At 38.5% G+C, this 23,685-nt stretch overlaps 1 protein-coding gene across 1 annotated transcript in view; it reads left to right on the top strand.

Annotated features, from left to right (window-relative positions):
- Window positions 1-690: 690 nt before the first annotated feature.
- The window catches only part of COG2 (component of oligomeric golgi complex 2), a 29,771-nt gene continuing 6,776 nt past the window's right edge, over window positions 691-23,685 (top strand). Inside the window, exons 1-15 of the mRNA XM_005508630.3 lie at window positions 691-876; window positions 1,667-1,828; window positions 2,583-2,648; window positions 3,528-3,608; window positions 4,254-4,357; window positions 5,620-5,728; window positions 7,489-7,668; window positions 9,469-9,593; window positions 10,889-11,015; window positions 14,792-14,931; window positions 18,159-18,220; window positions 19,474-19,625; window positions 20,172-20,372; window positions 21,222-21,294; window positions 22,504-22,646. Coding sequence (XP_005508687.2) covers window positions 805-876; window positions 1,667-1,828; window positions 2,583-2,648; window positions 3,528-3,608; window positions 4,254-4,357; window positions 5,620-5,728; window positions 7,489-7,668; window positions 9,469-9,593; window positions 10,889-11,015; window positions 14,792-14,931; window positions 18,159-18,220; window positions 19,474-19,625; window positions 20,172-20,372; window positions 21,222-21,294; window positions 22,504-22,646 — 1,797 coding nt within the window. The 5' untranslated portion in view covers window positions 691-804. The remainder of the gene's footprint in view (window positions 877-1,666; window positions 1,829-2,582; window positions 2,649-3,527; window positions 3,609-4,253; window positions 4,358-5,619; window positions 5,729-7,488; window positions 7,669-9,468; window positions 9,594-10,888; window positions 11,016-14,791; window positions 14,932-18,158; window positions 18,221-19,473; window positions 19,626-20,171; window positions 20,373-21,221; window positions 21,295-22,503; window positions 22,647-23,685) is intronic.

Below are 23,685 nucleotides of genomic sequence, written 5' to 3'. Positions count from 1 at the left end.
GGTAATAGTTTCCTACATGAGTGACTGTGAGCAGTAGATTTTTGAAGGAAAGAAGACCCTCACAGAAGACCCTGGTGAAAAGCAGAAGGATGGAGGCGATAAATCACACTCTGACTTGTTTCCTGTTACTTGGGACCACATGGGCACAAACTACGATAAATTTAAATATAAGGAAAAGCTTTTTTTGCTGTCAAGAGTGGTCAGACCCTGGCACAACTTGCCCAGAGAGGCTGAGGGGCAGTACCCAAACCTCAAGGGGACATGGACCTTGGCCACCGGCTCAGGGTTGGGGGCCTGCACGATACCGTCGCCTTCCCACCCCTGCAGCCCCGGGTTTCCACAGCTTGTGCCATGGGCCCTGATGCCAGTTCCTGCAGCTTCATCTGATCAGGACAGTTTGATGCACTGAGGGCTGCCATGTGGCATCAGGCACTTCAGCAGCCCAGCCCCTGACTTCACAAAGCGACACGAACCAGAGAAATTCCTCCGAGGAGGCTGGGCAGGACAGCTTTAAAGGCCCGTGCTCGGCGCACACACATCCACCCCTCCCTTGCCGCCCCCCGTGCCATTTTGAGATTCCCGCCGTCCCCCTCGCCTATTGCCGCCTGTAAGGGGCGCTCGGAGCCCTCCAGGGGGCGCTGTCGCGGCGGTGAGCGAACTCTGCGCCTCTCTTGGCGCAGGTTCCGGGCTGCCTCTGTGGTGCCGTGCTGGCGGGGGCGGTGTTGCTGTGGCAGCGGCGGGTCCTGCCGCCGCGTCGGGCCTGGCGGGCCGGGCCGGGCCGGGCCGGGCTGGGCTGGGCTGGTCATGGAGGCGAAGAAGATGAACCTGCCGCGGGGCCCCGAGAACCTCTGCTTTGACAAGGACGAGTTCATGAAGGTGGGTGTGCGCGGTGTGCCCCGGGGCCCTCCGGGGTGTGGGGGAGAGGATTCCTCGGGCGGTGAGAGGGGCCCGAAGCCTTGGTCGGGATCTTTGCCCCCCGCCACGGCTTCTTCCCCGGGCAGAGCGCCCCTGTGTGTGTCACTGAAGGGACGACTCGGGCGTTGAGCAGAACTGGACTGCTTCCACCTCCGCGGCTGTGTCCCAGCGGGGCTGGAGCCTGAGTGCGGCCGGGCCCAGGCCTGCCCGGGGAGCGGGCCGGCGAGTTTGCAACCGGCTGACCTGAGTTCCCTGTCCCGGGCCGGATGCCGCTGTGAGCGCCGAGGGCAGGCCCCGGTCGGACTGCCTCCGAACCCTGCTGTGCGTGGCTTGGAAGCCAGGCTGCAGATAGACTGAAAACCAGCATTCGGGCCTCATTGCTTGGAGAGCTTAAAGCAGTTCTTAACACTGTATTTTGGTTTCTCTTTGGTTGTTCGTTTTGGTATCGTTTTGTTGTCGGTTGATTGGTTTGTTTGTATGCTTTTTAAAGTGTATGCAGGTAACATAACCTCTCGTATTTCGGAGAGAGTGGTTTTGGTACTCTGACCCACAACCTTGTGTGCTGTGGATTTATGTTAAAAACCAAGACTTAGGAACACTGGAAACTACTCCGTTAAGTAGCCTTTTTGCCCCCTAGCGCTTCAGTTTGGTGGGCTCCCTGGCATACGGAATACTTTGTTTTGGGGGTGGGACATATTTCTGGCTTGAACTTTTGACTTACAGCCTTCTCTCTTTCCTGTTTCATTTTCAGCCGGATTTTGATGTCGATCACTTTGTATCAGACTGCAGGAAACGTGTGCAGTTGGAAGAGCTCAGAGAGGATCTGGAGCTCTATTACAAGCTCCTTAAAACTGCCATGGTAGAACTCATAAATAAGGACTATGCAGATTTTGTTAATCTTTCAACAAATCTAGTAAGTGTTACTAAATTGTACTGTGTACTTCAGACTTAATGTGGTTCAGTGGGTATTTTATTTTTCATATGAAAGGTATATGGCTTTTCTTTTAGCATTATTATATTTAAGACATCTTAAACTGTGATCCCTTGCACTGAGAGAAGCTGAAAGACCATTCCTGTAGAACTTAGCTACTGCACAGAATTGCTGTTGGCCTGTAGAAAGTGTTTTAGATGTATGCTTTTTGTCTTGGAAAAACTAATTCATTAGAAAGTTAGACTCAAGGTCAGCTTGTTTTTCAAACTGACAGTAGTTGCAAAATGGAAGGAAATAAATAATTAAAATACAATAGCAATGATACAAATAAGGCCATTCTGAAGAATTATTTTAGGAATCTATAAACAGTCAATACTGTACTTACTGTACAGTCAATACATCTTAAAAAAACCCAACCAACCTACTTGACTGAAAATTGTAATCACTTTCATATTAAAATGTCTTGTCCTCTGTGTCTCCTACTATTTCACTCCCGTTCATCCAAGTTCCAATTATACAGGTTCTTAAAGTTTTCGCATTGCGTGACAGGCAGCCTGATGTTTTTATGCCTATATTTGAGGTACTGTATTTTTGCATTGCATTTAGAACTGGAGACTGTAAAGGGAGGTGTCTTTTCTCAGTTCTCTTTTAGTGTCTGTAAAATGATAGTCTTTGTCATTAATTCACATAGGGATTTAACAAAAAAGTCATAATATTTTTCTGATAATTTCTTTAGGTTGGCATGGACAAGGCTCTTAATCAGCTTGCAGTACCCTTGGGACAGTTAAGGGAAGAAGTTATGGTATGCTCAAAACAATCATTATACACAGCTTGGTAAACTTCAACTCACTTTCATATGATGTACAGACTGTCTTTTACTCATGTTAATCATTATTATAATAACCTTCTCTTTGAAAACTGATGACTTAGAGTGATAGTAAAAGAGGCACTGTGTTTTTTGAAGCAGTTGTAGCAGCAGTAAATTTCAGGCAAGAGATAAAGGACTCCTTAAACGTGGACTTCTGTGAAGACTAGTCTATGGAGAAATATTGAAACTGTTTTAATATATGAGTAATTAAAGATGGTAGTAAATAACTCAAATGCAACACAGTCCTGTTAAGGACTTTTTTTTTTTGCTTAGTCCTGTGGCTTAACCAGAAAAGACCACCCTCTGGTGGGTCTTGTTCTGGCTCTTCCACAGTGACTTGGTCTTTAGCAAGGGGCAATTGTTTATCATCTTGGCAGACAGTTCAAACGGATGTTTGCTGCCCAAATGTGCCTTCAAAATATCAGAGCCTTGATGTCTAAAACTCAAAGTAGGTTCAGGTAGCAGAGAAATATCGGTTATGTGAACAATGCTACTTAAGTCTGATTTATTAAGATCATATTGGTTTTATTGTCTGTTTCTGGGTGGAAGGCGGTTTGTTCTCTGTAAGGTACTAAAAGAACACTTCTGGTTGAAATTAAGCTGTGGTGGCAGTACTTAAAGAGTTGATTATACTTTCAGTTATTTAATTTTATTTCTGGCTTTTTCACTTAGAGGGCAGTTGATGTGCTGTAGCTTTTATTAGTCCTATATTTTAATTAATCTGTGTCCTGTTTTAAGTTTAGATGTTTGAGTTAAGGTTTTTTAAACCTTAAGTGGGAAGCCAGCTTTACATGCTGACTTTCTCCCTTACAGAGTCTTAAGTCATGTGTCAGTGAAGGAATTCAAGCAGTAGATGACCGGATGGCTAAACAAGAAGATATTAGAAGAAAAAAGGTACAATAGATAAATTATTACCTTGAAAAGATCTTGTTTAGAATGACTTTGTTTTTACCATTAACCCAGTGAAAAAGATATTCAAAAAGTTCTAGACTGTCTAGAGGCACACAGTGCAGGATTTTGTGCTTCTAAAAATAACTATTGACATTTTGGTTGACTGACTTCATTTTTACAGGATCCTGTTGATCACAAATCTTTATTTTGCTTTATTTGCCCAAAACTTATATGTTTGATTTGGTTGGCTTTTTAAAATTATTGTTTATCTTGTTTCTGCTTGTAGTAGTATAGAAACTTGCTTATTATTGATGTAATTGAAATACAGCAGTTTAATTTATAAGTGAGGGGGGACACACTAACATTTGTCTTTGTGCTTAGCTTGGAAAAGAATCAGCGATAAGAACAGCTATTCTACGTCTGTGACAAACTTTTGTTTGTGGGTTTTTATGGACTTAAGTGAGCCATACTTCAACTGAGACATGACTCAATTGTTAAGAGGGAGTTAGTTACACCTGGGTGTGGGGGAGGTGTGGAAACACCAAAACCCGCCCAAAAACCCCTACACCATCCAAAACATCTTCAAGGTTGTTAGGTAATGTAAATTGGGATTGGGGTCAGAAATTAAAAATCTTTCTTTAATTACAGATGTGTGTCCTGAGACTTATTAATGTTATTCAGTCTGTTGAGAAAATTGAGAAGATTCTACATTCCCAGGGTACGAAAGAATTGTCCTCATTAGAGGGAAACAGGTAAAAAAAAATGTAACATTTAGTTTTGTTTGTAATTGATGAGACTAACTTAATTTCCTGGTATTGTTGTAGATTAATTTACAAGCATTAGGTTATATATTTAGAAATGTAACTGATGGAATAAGTGACTGTTATTTTAGTATTTTCTCAGTTTTAGTCTTCTGCAAACCTGTCATTCACAGAACATGTGATTCAGTCTCCAAAGTTCTGAACTACTTGTAGTGCTTTCAGTAAATGTGCTTTTTGAAGTTTATGTACAATCTTTTTTTTTTTTTTTCTTGGAAGTCACTAATCCTGTCATGTCTGAAATGCTTTCTACAGTACAGTTGATTCCAATATCATTTGGAATTAAAATGGGAAATAGCTTTTCTTGATTTCCCTGCTTACATATAACTGAAGAATACTCTAAGCCAGGCAAGCCACACATGTAAAACTCTTGGTACAAGAAAGATTTGTGACAAATTCCAGTCAGAGTCCCATGTTTTTTTTTTAACATCTTCATGTAGAGCATCCTCTGCCTTTGCTGAGGAATGGAAGATGTCTTTCAGCCAGTTTGGGAACTGATGTATGAACCATGTGCTTGAAATAGTTGACTGTGAGGCAAGCGCAACTTAAGGTGGAGGAAAAGACAATTTGGTTGAACCCTTTTGAACATGAGACTGTCTTCAGTTCAGTGCACTGGATTACATGGTTGTGAATGGGGTGGAATAGGTTGATATCTAGAGGGACAAAGCTTATGCAGAGGTTTTCAGTCAGGGTGAGGCACTTTGCAGAATTACATTTGGAAGCAAGATTGTATTTGAGTGACTGAAAATTTGATTATGTAGACCTGGGAAGGGTCTCTATAGATAGCTGTCATTAATTTTGCAATATCGCAGAAAAGGGAGATAAGAAAAAAATCTGGATGGTGAAGAGCACTTACTGCAGTTTCTGAGCACTGTGTGACTGACTTTTCCTGTGACAGTAAACAGCACTGCCGCATATAAAACAGTGCTTCATATCGCTGAGGCAAAACCTGATGTTCCTCTCAGCTCCTGCTTCACACGCTTTATATCTTAGTAGCTCCAAACCAACTCTAATCATGTAGTCTGTTCCAGATTATTATTGTATGATTTCAATAATTGTACTAGTACCTATCAGAATTCCACATAGCTAACTTAAACCACAAAAATTGAGGGATACTGTTATATATCTGCTGCAGATGAAAGGGAGTTGATTTGAAAGGATTTGTGTGTACTCATTTTGTATCTTCTCTCTTCTAGCCCACTTTTAACTGGACAGGTTTTAGAGAGGATTGCCACAGAATTTAATCAACTACAATTTCATGCAGTGCAAAGCAAAGGAATGTCCCTTTTGGACAAAGTGAGACCAGTAAGTATTGCATGCTAGCCAGCTTAACACTTGTAGGATCAAACAAAATCAATATAATTGAAAGACTAATGCCTGTTTCCACAGAGTTTTATTGAATTAATTTAGGGGGGGAAAATGGGTCATTTTTATCGGTTAACTAGAAGTATTGCTTCTTCTGAGGGTTTATGCTTTGTTTGATAACTTCTTTAAGGATTACTTAGAATAAGAACAGGAAATATGGCAGACGTTTTGGTCAGCCTAATATATCTTGCATCTTGTCTGCTTACTGGTATTGAGGCCTAGTTCTGGAGATTTATGTTGGTTTTGTTAGCTGCAGTGTACAGACCAGACTATAAATGGAATGTGACTACAGAGTGGCTGGCTTGAATATATTCAGGTTTGTCTTTGGTGACATTTGTTGCCTGACTTTGACTGTTCAGGCTGATAGGCCAGCCTCCCTAATATCCTGTTCATAATAACTTACCTACTATAAAAGGTGAATTGATGTTTTGGTGTTGTTTCTTTTTTTTCCCTTCTACCCATTAATTTGAGACAGGAAACAAATGAAAACTGGTGCTTAAAGGTAGATATTATGAATATGGAGATGGGGTAATGCTTTAACTTAGTTAACATGGAGCTGTCATTCTTGATGGCTTTCAAGCTAGTGATGTAGTTCATAGTTCCAGTTTTTCACTATGTACATATGCGTGTTGGCAATATAAACATGTTTCAGGTCAAGACTTCCACGGCACCATGTTGATTCATGGACAGTTTACAAGACTGTTCCAGCCACTGAGTTATGAAACATGGATAATAACAGGAGTAAGTGTGAGCAAGAGTAGTATTCATGGTGGGAGAACCTTTCTTTGTTGTGGGGCTTCCTTAATGGTGCTTGTCAGGACTTCTGTCCTGTGCGTGTTGTGCTAAGGGTCATCCGATCTTAGGCTTCACGACTAGTCAGCAATTGGGTTACTGACTTTGCGTATTCAGAAAAAAATTCTGTGGAATCATTTTAAGATGGATGGACACAGTACAGCACAAAAAAGATCAGAGAAGAAATTTGGCTGGCTAAATTGGTAGTTCAGCTGTGACTACATTAATGTGTGTTGCTGAACTTGCTTCAAATACCGAGTTGTAAGGGACTGTATTGGGCCAGGATAATATCTGCAGGTAGTGTAGCAATGTCTTGGATCTAGTGGAGGAGATGTAGCAGGATATTAGGAAAAATGGTTGGCAAAAGGGAGAACATGTGTTGGCTGAAGCAGCTGTTGGGCAGAAGCCAGAAGGAATCTAATGATGTCATTATTTTTTCCAGCGTCACTCTAAGTCTTTCGTTTGCAATAATTTGACAAGTATTGCTGGGAACACACTATTGTTTCAGTTTTTGACAGTGGGGAATAAATGCCACAGTTGTTATCTCTGGTGACTTAATGTAAAGCTTTTGTGATTATCACACCTAGTGGTTCAGTTCAACAGGAACAATTATTGACCTGTTTCTTCAGGATGAAGAGAACCTTAGATAAGTTACTGCATAATGTACAACACATAGAGGAAAATAATTGCCTTTAAATCATATTATAATAAGTACTGTGTTAAATAGCATAAGTAACCAGTTAAGCTTATGTTGATGTCCATTTGATGCTGACAGTTATCAGAACTTGTGCACCTTTCAAATGAAAGTGGAAAGCTGAGTTAGGTATTTCTGGAAGAATTTGCTTCAGCAGTGATGGCAAGGCTTTGCTTTTTTAAAAATTTTTATATTTTGTGTCTCTTCTGTGTAGCGTATAGCTGGAATAACAGCTATGTTGCAGCAGTCTCTGGAAGGACTACTCTTGGAAGGCCTTCACACTTCAAATGTTGACATAATACGTCACTGTCTTCGCACTTATGCCACAATTGACAAAACACGAGATGCAGAGGCATTAGTTGGTCAAGTGCTTGTAAAACCTTATATAGATGAGGTAAGATAAAATAAGAATCTTAAGAAAATGAATTGATTTCCAAATATGCTTATTTTTTGTGTTAACCTCCAGCTTTCATTAGCAGCTTCAAAATGCCTTTGTGGAGAGAGCAGGAGAACTGAGCCTCAACACAGTGTCAATTTGTTTGTTGTTGCTATTTAAGAAAAAAGGCTGAAGGAATTCTCTGTCTGCCTGTCACCAATTTCAGGTTATATCCAACTGAGATTCTATTTCTTGCCTACATTTTTCTTGGAGTGAGAAATCCAGAAAACAAACCTTAAACCAAGCATATGACTGGAGTAGGACCAGGGAATTGGATCATATCTGGGGTTTGCATTTCTCCATGGCTGGGTCAATAGCAGGCAAATGCAGCAAAAATAGTTCTTATTGCAGTGTATGAAAAAGCAGTTTCTGTGCTTCCCAGCGCTATCAGGACATTAGTAAGAGCAGGAAGCCTTTGCTGTTTTTTGGTGGGAAGAATGTGTCAGATGGCCAGTTTCTCAAATCATGAGAAACTGATTTTAGTAGGCTATCAGTTTGCAGTACTAAGTAGTGATCAGATTTTCCAAAATTAGGGGACTTTCTGATATTTCTCTTGACTGCTCAGGCCGTAACTTGCCTTAACAGTGTAGCAGTCAGCAAGTCAGTCAGGTTTGTTCAGTTTTTCTTGCATATCAGTACACATGCAGTTGCCACTAAAAACACTTCTAAGGACCTACAATTGTATGATGGTAGCTCCAGTTTCAAGCTTTGAGTAAAAATCTGAAAGTTCATTTTAAGATACTTGATAGTCTGCTGTGTTTGAAATTACTTCATAAAATAGGTTTGTTATGTTTTTAATGAATCTGCTGAAGTGATGTTGCTGTAACAGCAAGACTTCTTTTGACCCTTTTCATCAGTGTGTTGTGAGTTACATCCAGGTCAGGTGATGATACCGTATCATTTCAGAGGATATTTGTTCCCTACTGAGATCTGAATCAACGCACTTTTACAGTGGAATTACTAGTGCTAACTGCACTGTTGTAGGAAGCTTCCCTGGCTTTCACTGGATTGTCAGAGTATTTCATAAATGCATTAAATTCACATCCTTAAAGAAGAAATTAAACCAGACCAGCACCAGGGATATAAAGTTGTTGTTCTAAAACTCGCATCATGAATCTTTCAGCGATATTAATTTTCCTGCTCCTGTGGGGAGGGAAAACTGTAAAGTACAAGAGCTACCTTGGTGATTGCAAATATCCTCTTGCTTGAATTTACATGTGTTGATAGAAGGCAGAACAGATCTTGCCCTCATCATTGCCTCTGTAATACATAGCACACTTCAGTGGCTTTGAGTCCCAAGTTATGCTATTGATGAATCTTTCCCTTTGCACAGAACGTTCTTGGCTGTTGGCTTACCTGCATTTGGGATTGGACCAACAACATCTACATTTAGAAGAAATTTTTGACTTTATTCTGAAGTTGGATTAGCTTTTTGCCAGTCACCTGTTTAACTTCACAGACTGCTTCAGGTGACAATGATGTAGATGGGAGCCAGACATGGTGGCTGACATTCAAAAGCAAGGAGCTCATTCCCATTCTTGGGCTAGTCTTGCCAGTTAGAGTGCTGTATTAAAGGAAGTAATAATTCAAGGTGGCAAGTTATACTTTGAAACTATAATATAAAAACATAATATACTGACTATCCCACTATTTGAGGTTATAGTGTTAGGAGGTTTTTGAGTGAGTAAATTGTGGGTCTTGCATTATGGTATTTCATTTTCACTTTTCTGACATTTAACATTGAACTCTTCCTGGCAGGTGATTGTGGAACAGTACGTTCAATCTCATCCTAATGGCCTTCAGGCTATGTACAACAGACTATTGGAGTTTGTTCCTCATCACTGCCGTCTCTTGCGTGAAGTAACAGGGGGAGCTATTTCTAGGTAAATAAGTTGGGGGTTCTTTTGGTTAAACTAAAGTTACAACCAGCATCATGTAGTTTTGAAATGCTTTGCATAATTAGCTTCCATGTGGAAATTACTTATCTGGCCTTTCCTGAAGATTCGTAGTCACATTTGATTTCTCTTATGTCTGTGTTTCTCCAAATGAAACAGTGAACAAACTTTCTTGGTGTCGCAGCCAAGACCTTCAGAGGGGAAAAAGAGATTCCTGTATTTCAGTAACAGAATTGAGTACAGTTCATAACACAGTGTGTCAGATACCTTGGTTTTTTGAGTCCATGAAATGTGATTGTATGCTTCATCCAAGGAGAAGAGCATAATAAAGCTGTTAAAAAAATAAAAGTTCAAAAGTTATGGGATGGTTAGTGCACAGCAGAAAAGTGGGGATGGTCGCCAGAGATTTGACTGATTCATTGCGTGTGCTGGAACTACAGGTTTAATTGATTTGGGCTTCTACTGTCTTTTCCAAAAATGCTTAATTCCTTATGGAATTAAATTGCCTGTTTTGAAGTTTAAATAATTCAGGTCTATTGAATTCTATCCATTTATTAATCTGTTTGCAGGCTGGTTAATATAGTAGACTGCTGTAATTAGCAGAACTATGGATGTAACCCCTAGGGACTGCAGAATTACTTTTCTAATTAGTCATCCATTGCTGAGCTTTTTATGATGCCTAAATTTTGCTAACGTTTCAATTCTTCTAATCACTCAGCAAGTGTTAATCTGTCTTCATAATAATGGAATGTTTCTACTTTGTACTGTGGTGCACTGAACTGGAATTAAATGCTTGTATCTCTTCTGCTCTCAATTTATAAATTTTCATAATCAAGGTAGCTTTTAATCTTTTGTTTTGAAGCGCAATATTATGTATAAATACAGCTTGGAACAGTTATGAAAAAGTTCTGCTTCTTTCCATTCTATTAGTCCCATTACTGCTACTTGGTACCTCTTTGAAGTTTGGAGCTGTTAGAACTTGAAATAGGAGTTCTCAGCTGAAATTTACTCATTTTTCAGAACACACTTGCAAAAAATATAACTGATAACATTTTAAAACACTTTGAGAGTGTTAAAAAATACCTTGCATTTGATAAGACTGTGGGATCAGATAAGAAACCTCAAAGGAAGAATGGTTTAAAGGAATCAGCATACCTATGTAAAAAAGAACTTGATTATGTTTTGTCTAATCCAGTGCATGTCTTTTTTAGTTATCCCTACTTCCAAATACAGTCCTGGTGGTAAAACATAAGCATCAATTAACTGCAATTTTTTTTTTTTAGTGAAAAAGCGGATATTGTTCCTGGATATGATTTCTTGGTGAATTCAGTGTGGCCAGAAATAGTACACGGTTTAGAAGAGAAATTGCCATCGCTGTTTAACCCTGGAAACCCAGATGTGTTTCATGAGGTAATTAAATTTAATTTTTTTCCATGTGTGATTCCTTAGACATACACAAGAATCGAATGAGTCATGTTCTGTACCTTTTTTTCCTCTGCTGCTTTTGTGTGAAATTCATGTTGCATGGCTTGGAAGAAGAGGTTATCTCAAAGCTAAAATATCAGTTTTCATATAAATTAATTTCCCCTTCAAGTTTGTCAGGAAAGCTCATACAGAAGTTATTCAAAGCCATTTAGTCATGTGAATTTTGCTTTAGTATTTGTTTTAGGTGTAGATGTTCTTTCCTAGTTGTTGAATCACAAAATAGGTGAGGGTGAGAGTGGATGACTCCCGTTTGCCCAAGACTTGGACTTCTGTATCACAAGGGGTGTCATGTTAATTAACTGTCTGGGTTAAACTTGCTAGATACTATGGGAAGGTTAAAAAAATACTGTTTCACTTCCTTGTCTCAGCTTTTGCTCACTTAGAAACACAAGTCAACTGAAAGAAACAAAAATACTTGGAGGCAGCATGGTAAGGTTTAGGACATAAAAGAAGTATTTTCTCTGGTATCACAATCAATTATGAAGCAAACTTACATTATAAAATTAATTTAAAGTACTTGCCACTCTTGTATTTTCATTATTGGCAGTGCTGCGCTGCCTCTAAAAGATCATTTTTTTCTATTGTTGAAACAGATTTCTCGGTCTAGTGTGAAGATTAGCTCTGGCAGTACTTTTTAGTACGTCACAAGTAGAAAATAGGAGCTTTCTGCTTTTCGTCGTATCCTATCTCTTTGTATTTAACCATGACGGCTAAAATATTTGGATTTTTTTTTTTTCCTTGAAGCTTGATGTATAATTAGTGTGAAACCTTTTATTTTCAAGATGGAGATGGCAGGCAGTGATAAATTGGTTGAAGGAAGGCATAGCAGGCAGATTGGAACAGATGACTTGGGGAAATGTTAGATTGCTGGTGGAGGTTTATGAGGCAAATGATTCTTCCTGTGTTCATGCAAAACTGCTTTTTCTAAATATTGCCATTTTTCTTGCAATTAAAGATCTCTTTCATGCAGATATATCCAATAACTGAAGGCAGGCAGGCATGACAGTGAATGTTTGCAGGGCTGGCTCTGAATAAGAAGCAAATAGAAAGGATGTTGAAGAAAGCTGTGGTAATGCCATGCAAATGACACTACAGAGTGGTCCCCCTCCCTGGTGAGAATAGTTAGTTTCCCATACAGTTTCAGTCCCTCTTCAAGCTTTCACCTAATGCCCCACTTACTACAGTGAGCCAAGCTGGGCTTTTGTCATCTGTGCTGCTTGGTTTATGCAAGAATGTATGTTATCTTCAGAAGAGCTGGGTTTACTGTTTTAAATGAATTATTTTTAAAAGGCTGACATCTTATATTGACCAACAGTGATATTGTTTAATTAAAAACAAAAAAACATAAAAACCCGACAGCTCCCGTGATTTTCAAGTAAATCATGTATTAAGTCTGAATTACTTTCCAGACTGCTTTTGACTACTTAAATGACTCGGAGTCTAAACCATTAAAATATTTTTTTCTAAAAATCAATAAGAAGTTCAAATGCCAGTGTAAAAATGCTATTATGTCTATCTAAAGACTAATAGTTCTAGATAAAGAGGAAGGGAAAAAACCTTTAAAATTGTCTCTGCACTGCCGATAAGCCAAGTAATGCAACACAGACTTTAGACAGTAATCTATCTCTGTTTTCTAGATTCATAAAAATGCAGAAGAGTCTTTTTCCCCAGGTTTATTTGAACACGTATATATGTATAGGTTTAATGCTGGAAAGTTTGAATATCCAGTATTATATGCTGGGAAATTTTTAAATGTAGTGGAGAGGAATGGAACAATATTTGTGTTAAATCTTGTAAAAATCAGACTGGCAGTGTTCAGCATGTAACGGTAACTATTTACTTGTGCAGACTTGTTTGTTTTGGTTTGGTTTTAAATTGTTTCAGACTGTCGTGCTCTTATTTCTCAGTCAGATGTGTAGATTTACAGGTATTTGAAAGGAATACTTCATTTATCCCTAAACATTCGTTTGAGATTGGTTAAGTTTAGATTCCTCCATTTGAAAATTGTTCCATTTTGTTTCCCACTTTAGCTTCTCTTAAGTAACTTTGTGCAGTCAACAATGCAATCCTAGGAGCTGAAATGGGAACAATTTTGCAGTTAGTTCCCTCTCTTGGATATAATGTTATTGATAACTAGAGAAATGTCTCTTGGGTTGTCTTCTGTTTTGAAAGTGATAGGTCTTTTCAGAGTGTGTGGTTTTTATCTCTGACTAATGGTAGCAGAGCATTAAGGGTTTGTTTGTGTTTTTACAGTGCTGGGTTTATTATCCAAGAACAGAGACCTGAAAGAGCCCTAATCTGTCATTCATTCTGGATTTAACTCCCATACCTTTTACAGTTCCATTATGTTATAAATACAGCCATGCTGGGAGAAAAGTAGTTGCTCAAAAGCTTTAGTGTGCAATTTCCAGAATACTGTCTTGACATGCTGAAACTGCCACGTCACAATAAAAATATTCTTTTAATTATACCTTCAACAGAAAGTTATGAACTTACTGAGATACACAATGCCAAAGCATGCCCGTGTCAGTGTGTGTCCTGTGGTTGCAGGAGAATTTCTGAGAGCAGCACCTGGAAGCAGCACGTCAGGGGCTTCTCCTGAGGATGTTTTACTGCTTAATAAGAGGCAAAACCACATCGCTCATGTAGTGCCCTGGATTGTGATAAACCCCTTGCTGCTGCAGCCCTGCTGCTACACTTATTGCAATGAAGTCAGAAGCACCGAGAGATCCAGTCAGGCTTATTTCATTAATTCAGCAGTGATAGGTTTTATGGCTGTTTTTTATTTTTTAATAGAAGAAACTTGCACATAAGCCAAACTGTTTTCATTGCACAGAGGTAGATTTTAACTGTAGCTGTGGTTTGATTTTTAGATTGATTTACATAACCTTTGTGTTCTGTTAGCAAGGTCTGTTTTATGTGAAATAACATTTTGCTTCTTATTTTTGCTCAACTGTTTGGCTTTCTGCTTTGTGTATGATTTAATTTATTATTTCATTATTTTCAGTTACTAAATTACTGTTGAGAGTAAGCCTATGGTGCATTTGAGCATTAATGTAATTTCTCTGTGCTTGGAACTGACTTAATACTATTTGTAAACGTCTTATTAGAAGTATAGACTGGGTAAAGTTAGTTTATCTGAAACTGTTTCAAGTTCTTTCGCTAATATTTCGTGTTTGCAAAACACATTTTTAGGGAAACAGTTCCAGAGAGTTCTATAATACATGTCCTGTATAACAGAAAAAAAAAACATGCTTTCATTCTTGTGTGTATTTGGTTATGTGTACTTCTGGGTTCTGTTCCTGATTATTTCTGTGTGTTGCACACCTTTGTCTCCTGTGGCTGACTCTGTTCTTGGTACTGTCCAGCACTGTTGTTTCACCCCAGTGATTCAGCTCAGAAATACTGATGCATCTCTCTAATCAGTTCTGCTCATTCAGGATACTTGACAATTTTATGCTTTTTAGAAGTATCCTGCACTGCCTTTCCTGTCATACAAGAACACCTACGAGTTAATTGGTTTTGGTTTCACTGCAGTCCAGGATTTTAACTCTGTATGATTAGGTGATGGGGCAGTGTCAGTCCATTCTGAACCTTGAGCTTAACTGTAGTGTGATACTAGGGTTTTGCTGGATGGGTGGTGGTCTTCCTTGTTTACTGGGACTCTGTGCATGATCAGAATGGTCATTCTCTTTCTACAGAAGTACACTACGAGTATGGATTTTGTACGGAAATTTGAACGACAGTGTGGCACCCAGGCCAGCGTGAAACGGTTAAGATCTCATCCCTCTTACCACAACTTTAATAATAAATGGAACTTGCCTGTATATTTTCAAATAAGGTTAGTATGCATTTTTTGTTCACACTTTCAAAAGTATAGTTCAGTCACAGCAAGGTGATCTGGCTTAGGATCTCCCCATTGTTCAAGATTTAACTTGTCAACAAATCATAACAGAAGTCAAACTGAAAAGTGAATTACAAAGTCAAGTAACTATGTTGTATATCTTTCAACAATTTAGCAAAATCAGAGCCAGTTACTCTTCAGTATGCACTGTGTTGTTGCTACACTGAATCTGATATGCTACTTATAAGACTTTCAGGAACAGATCTAGATAAGTCTTGAAATCTTGTTTCATATTGTTGTTCTACAGTTTCCCTTGAACTAAACTGTTTGTAAGGATGCTACTTGTGCAAATCCAGAGGAATACTTACTGTGAAGGAAGAAGTCTTTCTTCTTAGACATAGGAAATTAAAGAACTTGACAACTTGTAGCTTTTCCAGATCTAGCCATGTTTCTGGCATACTACATGTCTCACGGGATTTACTCTGTAAAGTGCTGGGTCTTGTAGCATTGCCTTCCCAGCTTGCCCTGCTATTCCTTTTCCTGAGGAGCTAATAAGTTTGAGCTTACTTTTCCAGCAAGTTTAATGTTACTGTAATATTACCTTTTACAGATCTTGCAACTAGAAGAGAGCAGAGAGACCCAAAAGAGCCCTGTTTTATGTAAACCCATGATTTTAGAAAGTGTAGTCTACACATCTAATTTTAGGGCTGGACAGACAGACAGCAAAAAAGAGAATTGTTGATGAAGTCTGCTATGACCTAAGTATGCTGTGTATGATCTCTCTTGCTCCAAAGCCTTTTGAGAGTTGCTTAAGGAGAGGGAAAAAAAAAAAAAAAAAAAGAGTAGAATTTACAAAAGAGATGGGGCAGAAATTTATGTTTATTTTTAACCTGGATCACTTTAGTGGCCTCTTTTATTGCACGATTCTATAACTGGCAATAACAGTACAACCATAGCTGCGTTTATAGAGTTTCTTCAATCCAGGATAAATCTACATTGCTGCTGAAAAATTCCATCAAGAAATCTCATGAGTGCTGGAGCTAATAACAAGAGAAGTGGCAGGAGCATGGGACTGGGAGCCAGGTCTTAGTGTTTTGGTGGTGCACTGCGTTTTGTAAAGTGGTAGCCCCAGCCTCTGACATCCTCGTCTGGTTTTTTGCTTCCATGTCTGTTCCTGTAGCTGTGTGGTGAACTGATATGAGGATCAGTTACCCTAGGCAAAATAAAGGCTGAGGTTCAACTGCAGTCAGTTTCTCCAAACCACTTACTGTACAAACATTTGAGCTGACCTGAGGGAAAGGGCAGGAGTACTCACTGCAGTAGCAGTGCTGAGTGCACAGACTAAGAGTGTCCATGGAACTGTAGCCATTATGAACCTTTTAGCAGATGTGTATCTCTTATAGGTCTGTGAGTCTGTCACTTTTGTTTGAAAGTGCAACCTTTCTAATAAGTGACCACTTGATAAAACTTCAATGCTCTTGCTCATAAAATTGAAATGGACCTTCAGCATATTCTTTCTGTTCAAAAATGTTCTTTCCCTTTAGCCGTTTTGAGGTCTGACTGATTTTAAAAACTTTTTTTAAAATAATTTTCCTTTAATCCAAGGTTACTTTAAATTCAAATAGTGCACTATTTCGATAAATGGTTGGATAACAGCAGCTGGTTCATCTTTCACCATATTATTCCTCTATATTGGAATAATCTGATGAGTTTCAGAAGTGGCCATGAATTCCTTAGTGCACAACTGTCAAAATAATGCAACATGTTCAATTCTGTATATCAGTGAAGCTTTTTCTTTGTATGTTAATATCCTTAAGTCACATAGGATTTTTATGGAAGTATTATGTCACACTGTGGCATTTATAGTTCAGATTGCTGGGTTTTTTCTTTTCTCAATTACAGAAATTGCCCAGAACAATCAGCCCTCAGTAAAGCCTTTATAAGTGGTCCTTTGAGGAACACGTTGATATACAGGCATTTCTTCTGTAGCAGTGCTGGCACAAACAGCCCCAGTAACTCTTTCCCTTGCCATTCCTTCAATTATGTCAGTACAACTGATCGTGGAACTGTAGTGAAACCCACATTGGGAAAAATCTTTTCCTATGTAAGAAATGTTCAGCAAAAATTATGTCATTTAAAAAGGTCTGATTCCATTATCTAATGCTTTTCACCATAAGACTTAAAGATACTGCTCTGTCAGTGAAAGTGGGGCATAGGCAGGAATGAGGTTTTGAAGCCATTTTACAAATAGTTCTAAAATATGTTTAGTTGCTAAATATGCATCTAGTCCACTAGGAGTTTAAACAAGAAAAGTTAGGTGGGCAGCTGTTCTCATCTGGAAATGACAGTCAAGAGGCTTTAAGAGGAGCCCTACAGGTTTGTAATTAGTAAGTTTGATAGACAAACTGACAGATGCACATAAAAGCAAGAAAGGGGAAACCAGCGACAGAAGAACTTCCGGTAGGTGAGCTGGAAAGGGTAGCTTTGTTTCAGCATTTGGAGGGAAAATCTGGTTAAAGAAGAATTTTCTGCAGCTCTTGCTTAACAATTATTAGATGAGGGAAATGCTATGTCATTTATCCAATATGCTTTAAATATGGAAAAAAAATCACAGGTTTTAATATTAACTTTGCTGTTATACCTAAAAAAATTGGGGGGGGGGTGGAATTTTTTTTACTTTTTTGAAGGGTGAATTTTTAGAAAAGGGCTCAGGGCATCCTGTGAGGAACTATTGATTTTTATCAGATACAGAATTGTTTGCAGAACCTTATGCCGCTGATCATGAACAAACACTAGAAAGCTGAAGCCTCCAGTGTCACATGACATATCTGAAGGTCAGCTAAAGCAAGTATGAGACAATGTGTTCACTTTTGGTTTAAAAACAGTAACACAACAAAAAACTTCACTCCTCAGAGAAGATGAGGACTTGTAGCTCTGTGAGTTATCGTTTTGATAATGTTTGCAGATGTGACTTAAATAATTTCCCAAAGTGTAAGCTTTATATCTGCCTGTAAAATGTCAAAGGTTCTCTTTCAAGTGTCTGAATGTTGGTCTGGTTTATATCCCAATAAAACATTTTGGGCAAAAATAACCCCACATTTAAAATCTATGTATGTGCATTGATAGCACATTGAAATCATAGTGAAATAAGCATTGAAAAAATGTTTAGGAATCAATTTAAGCAATTGTTGAATGGTAATATTCAAAATTTTTCTGTCTCTCAGATTCAGAGAAATAGCAGGGGCCTTAGAAGAAGCACTTTCAGATACATTAGAAGAAGCACCAGGTAAGTTTTTATTGCAAAAAATAATTTCCTTGTTGTGAAGGAATCAGTGGTATAAGTAGCAGCTGTTAATCTCTATCTATTGTGTATTTGGTACCATGCATCCCACAGGTTCACGTGAGCTTTTTGTTTAATGATGAACTGATTAAACAACAGAATACATTTTTATAGAGAAGGCAATATGAGAGTACTGTTCAGTGATTACTTACTAAAAACACCGCTTTTGGCAGCGGCCATGAACATATTTGTGGAACTATCTCCTCAGTGCTACAAGGAGCTAAATTGGCATTTGACATCCTCTCAGTGACAACCAAAAGGCTATGCTGTGTTATTGGGGCATATTTTTCTTAGTTGTAGGGCTATGTAAAGGCAAAAATGGCAATCTGTTGGCAGCATTTAGGCTTGATATGGTTTGTGGTGTTGGTGTCTGCTCCAAAAACATACACCAATTTAAGAGCAGATGAGGAGGTATGCATAGGAAGGATTAGAGTGGAAAGGAAAACCTAGCAGATTTATTAGAAGTATATTGTAATCAGAAAACCTTACTTCAGTTAACAGAGTAAATAATTCTGAAGGCGGCAGCTAAAGGCAACACAAATATGTCTGTCTGTCTGTGTGTATATATATATATATACACATATGCTCTCTAAAGAGAGCAAGGAGAAAAAAAAAAAAAGCTAATGGACATGAAACACATAAATCCTACCAGTTCAAGGTGTTTGCCTGGAACCTGCAGACACGTTCCTTAGCTCTCAAATTGTATGCTATAAAACGTTAGCGCATGAACTGCTTTAGAAATATTTGGTTTAAAAATAGATGTTCCTATTGTGTTTTAAATAAATAATTCAAGTGGATATCTCGGATACAACTGTGGAAAGAGCAGTAGTTCTAGTGCTAAGGGAGTATTAGTTATATGGCTGGCAAGCATGTTAGCCAAAAATTATCCTGGAAATGTTATCTCCTGATGTGGATTATTTGGTCAAGCTGTTCCTGCTTTTGTTGCAGTCAAATTTGTTGCTTTTGCCTGCACGGCTACAGTAAGATTTAGTGGAATTTTAAATCTAAAGCAATGAGGAGCTGATAATTCAAGAGTTTGTTTCAGACAGTGCTTAATAAATCCCGTTTGCTATCTTTGTGGCGATGTCTCTTTGGAAGACTTTTTTTCTTTCTTTTAATCTCAGGTAATGCAATTACCTAATATTATGTCTTTAAAAATGTGCTTAGGAACTTGACATCTGTTGTCTGATTGTTTCTAGCTGGCAGTTCATACTGTCTTTTGGCCACTCACATGGTCTGGCAGAGTCTTCTGAAGTGCTGGTCAGATCAGATGTTTTTACCGTTGTTAGCACACCGTCTGTGGAAACTTAGTCTACAAATTTTGTCACGCTACTCTGTGTTCATCAGTGAGGTAAGAGGACAGCATGCTTATGGTTTTGGTGGTTGGACATGTACATCAGTAATAGACCTTTTGAAACAAAGCACGTGAATAACTCAGTTCTCTCAGCTAAATTGGTTCAAGAAAAGTTCTGATAAGTACCAGAATTAAAACAGAGTAGTTGAGTGAAGCATGTGGCTCGCAGCAGAGGGCTTGATGAGGTGGGAGAAAGGGGTTGTTTGATAGCATTGTGTGGTTATGACTTCAGTGTTCCAGCATATGAAAATAAACTGTTTTCTATTGAAGCAGATAATGATCCAATTTTTGGTCTTGCGCATTACTCCAGTGCAGTGGTTCATTTGAACACCACACAGATGAAAATTCCCGTAGGACTGGACTTAGTGCACCAAAAACTGTTTTAAAAATATGTTTTTAACATAATTTAAGAACGCTAATATCCCTTGTAAGCATGGCATTCTAATGCTGAAAACTTACAAATCCTTTATATATTATTTCTATTTGACTAACTTTGACTGCCTTCACTGTTGCTACAATTCACATCTCAATTTGATGTTTCAGGTTTCTGTAAGGCCCATTTCCTGTGAGAATACGAAGGAAAGCAAAAAATCTGTGCCAGTTGGTAGAAAGGAATCTTCTGTAAGCCTCAACCCTAGTGAGGACCAAGGGAATGGGTCTTCTCCAGAAAGTCAGCCATTGCCTTCTATATCTAGTACTCAGTTGGTACATGTTGCTGCAGATCTGGACAAACTCCAGGATCAGGTTCGTGCTTGTGACTTCACTTATAAAACACTCTTCTGTGATCTGTGTGCCAGTATTGTTTGGCATCTTGTTTAGAACATTGAATTGTTTATAATAATGTCCTATAAAGCTATTTTTTTAGTCTTAAATACTAAAATGGGAGTAATCTGATATAGAAAATATCACACAAAGTAAATGGTTTACTCTGTGCTTATTTGGAATGGCAGGTTACAAAGAAACCACTGAGGTATTTAAACTCTCTTTATTAGTAGCTGCTGAACTTAACCCCTAAAATAATGTTTCTATTAATTTTTGGTGCAAAGCGACACTGTCCCAGAGCTTTATCTTTGTTGGGGAAATCTCTGTTGCAGCTTGAAGTGTGGTGCAACATTCAGCTTTAAGATTATGTTCTCTTTTGAATATTTGCTGGTTTTAGTCTTTGAGGTTGAAAAAAGATTTTATCATCATGATTTTACTTTACTAATGATCCAGAATCTTGAACAGAGATGTATGGTATAAATTTTCTCTCAGTGGGGATAACTTCTGTGCATTTTTGGTCAACAAGGCTGAGATTTCTGTAATTTTTGAAGCTGTAGGTTGCATCTGTGTTGATAATATTTTGTTGTTTCTAAAATATTTTCTCTGAGGACAATAGTAAGGTAGGGGATTTAGTGCATATGCATTATTTCCTGTGAATATTCTTCTAGTACTAGTTTCCCATAAATGCAGTAAAAATAGAGAAAAGATTCAAAGAGTCTTGTGATCACTGGGAACTTAAAGAATGTAGGAAGAGTAATTAAAATATGTTTATAACATGACCATGTCTCTCTTGTTTGTTTTTGGTTTTGTTTTTGGTTTTTTTTGGTCCAGATTCCTGACATCTTAGAAATGATTAAACCAAAACTCGAAATGATTGGCTTCAAGAATGTATCTTGTATTGCAGGTAAAGCTGAGAGGCTGAATTCAGTCCTTTTCCCCTTTCTCCCAAATCCCCTTTCCCAATGAAACAAAATCCGCTTTTACAGTTTCATTATTTACAACGAAAAATTTGAAAACACTAATGTTCTTGTTACTTAATGAAGCTGCTTTAGCTTTAAATTGTTAGATAGAAACTATCTTGAACAGACATGCTGAGGCTGGAAAGTGTCTTATTAAAATTGAGTGAGTCTGAAGTGGGGTGGGGGGGTTGTGGTTTGGTTTTTTTCTTTTTAGGAAGTAACTTGCCATTGTTCAGTAATTAGGATGCCTCTTCAGGAAGTGGGGAACTTTAGTCAAGAAGAGTCAAATAATATCTTTAAACTCCTACTTGTAAAGGAAATGGCAGAAGTAAAGAGAGGCTTTCCATTACCCACTTGAAACTAAGATATTTTTCTAAAAGTTTTTCTCTTTCTGGCCTGATGAATCATGCAAGGAGGAGAGTTGTCAAAGTTTCATAGTTAAATACCTTAACCTCAGAGGAAAGAAGCAATTAAGTGTTTTAGCCTCTTTTTTGCCGTTGTGTGTGGTGTTTTGTTTTTGTTTTGTTTTGTTTTTAATCTGATCATTCTTTATGTGAAACATGGAGTCTGATTTTAATTTAGTAATTAAACCCAGGCGTGTAGTAGCTGGGTGAGTGAACTAGTCCTTGTCTGCAAGTATAGCCAGAAGTTCTGCACTGTGAGTTCCACTTGAATCTCCAAATCGAGATTAATGATCCAAGTCCATAAGAGAGGTAGGAGCTTGTGCACATTCCCCACTCAGTAGATGGTCGGTTGTCAATCACAACTTTGAGTTGAGCATGTTCAATCCCTCCATAGGGAATGTAGATACTCTGAGAAAGAATTTCACAGCCACAGTTTCCATGGTAGATCAGAGCCTTTTTGATTCAAGCCCCTTGCTACATTGGCCATGCTGAAAAAACTGTGTACCTGTGGAATGTTACTTTACCCTTTTTTCCCTTTCCTTTCCTCCATCAGTTTTTCTGGAGTAGTTTACACCACTGGAGATATTTTATAGATGGCTGGTGTGTATTTATTTAGTGAGCATCCTGCATTTGACTCCAGCAGCCATCTAGGATAGTGAGTGAGACTGGGATGATGGAGGGGTTCACATAATTTATGCTGTAATTGGGCAGGGTGGCTCAGTTTAAATTTTAGCATTTTCACTTCAATAGGAGCCTTGGAAGACTCAAAGACTTCTTTATCGACCTGTGTGCCTACCTTGAATAACAGGATTATCCAGGATCTCAGTGAGTCCTCCTTCGCTTACCTGAAGAGTGCACTGGAAGTTCCAAGATTATATAGGAGAACCAATAAGGTCAGTGCTGGTTGCAGATGAAAAAATAAATCTCAGAAAGGCCTATGCTAAGACTGTTAACTGGGCAGTACATTTATGAGTTTTCAGGCCTGTCTGTATCTGCTTGACAGCTAAGAGCCCTATCAAATACCTTGGGATAATTTAGTGATTTACTGTTCACCTCATTGAAAAGGGAAAAAAAAAAGTATTTTTAAAATTTTAGGTAGAATAACAATGATGAGGGCACAGGCTTAAGATAGAAGAAAGGGCAAGGAGTAGAGCTGTTGATGTGCAAAAGAAAAAAAGGTTAATGAGAATAAATGTGTTTCTGCTATGTCAGAATGTATACATAACATGCAATGCTACCAGGTGAAAAAATTCTTTTGAGGGGATGACACTTCCACCTTCTGTGTCAAGAAACTTCCTCTCAGTGAACTAGCTGTTTGGGTTTGATGAAAGTAGTATCTTGCACAGGAAGGAACAAGATGAGAATGACTAAAAAGAATAGTTTGTTGAGAAACTGATCAAAAGTAGTGGTGAAATATGGTACCAAAAATGATTGTTTGGCTTTTGGCTTGTTCTACTGCTGTGACTTGCCTTTGCCAGTCTACAGTTGTGTTGGTAGTTAGCTTGGTATTGTTCAGGCAATAGAAAAAACATTTGAGTACTGGGAACCACAGACTACTACATCCTTGCCTAATTTGAACACTGAAGGCAGACTGAAATGGGCAAGGCCACAGTTCTTTCCCATTCACCTCTCTCCCGTTGCTATTTCTTCCTACTTGATTGTGGAGTGGTTTTGGTTGGCAGTGAGGGGACGGTTGTCTTGACTCACCAAAATCAAAACCACTTTCCTGGCTATCATGAAGAAACTGCATTGCCAGCAGCAGTGCTGTACTCTTTCAATGGCTAAATGGAAGAACTTAGAGCTATTAAGTCTACTTCTTTCAAGGATATTAAATTTTCTTTGGGGGGTAAACATTTAGGGTAAGCTGGAAGAGAAATTGTTCCAAAAGAAGTAGTTTTTTTATTACTTCATTTTATTTCTACGGTTTCTCAT

Source organism: Columba livia, chromosome 3, assembly GCF_036013475.1.
Source record: "Columba livia isolate bColLiv1 breed racing homer chromosome 3, bColLiv1.pat.W.v2, whole genome shotgun sequence".
Classification (NCBI taxonomy): Eukaryota; Metazoa; Chordata; class Aves; order Columbiformes; family Columbidae; genus Columba; species Columba livia.
The sequence above is the reverse complement of the archived record's forward strand: the minus strand, read 5'-3'. Positions and strand labels throughout refer to the sequence as shown.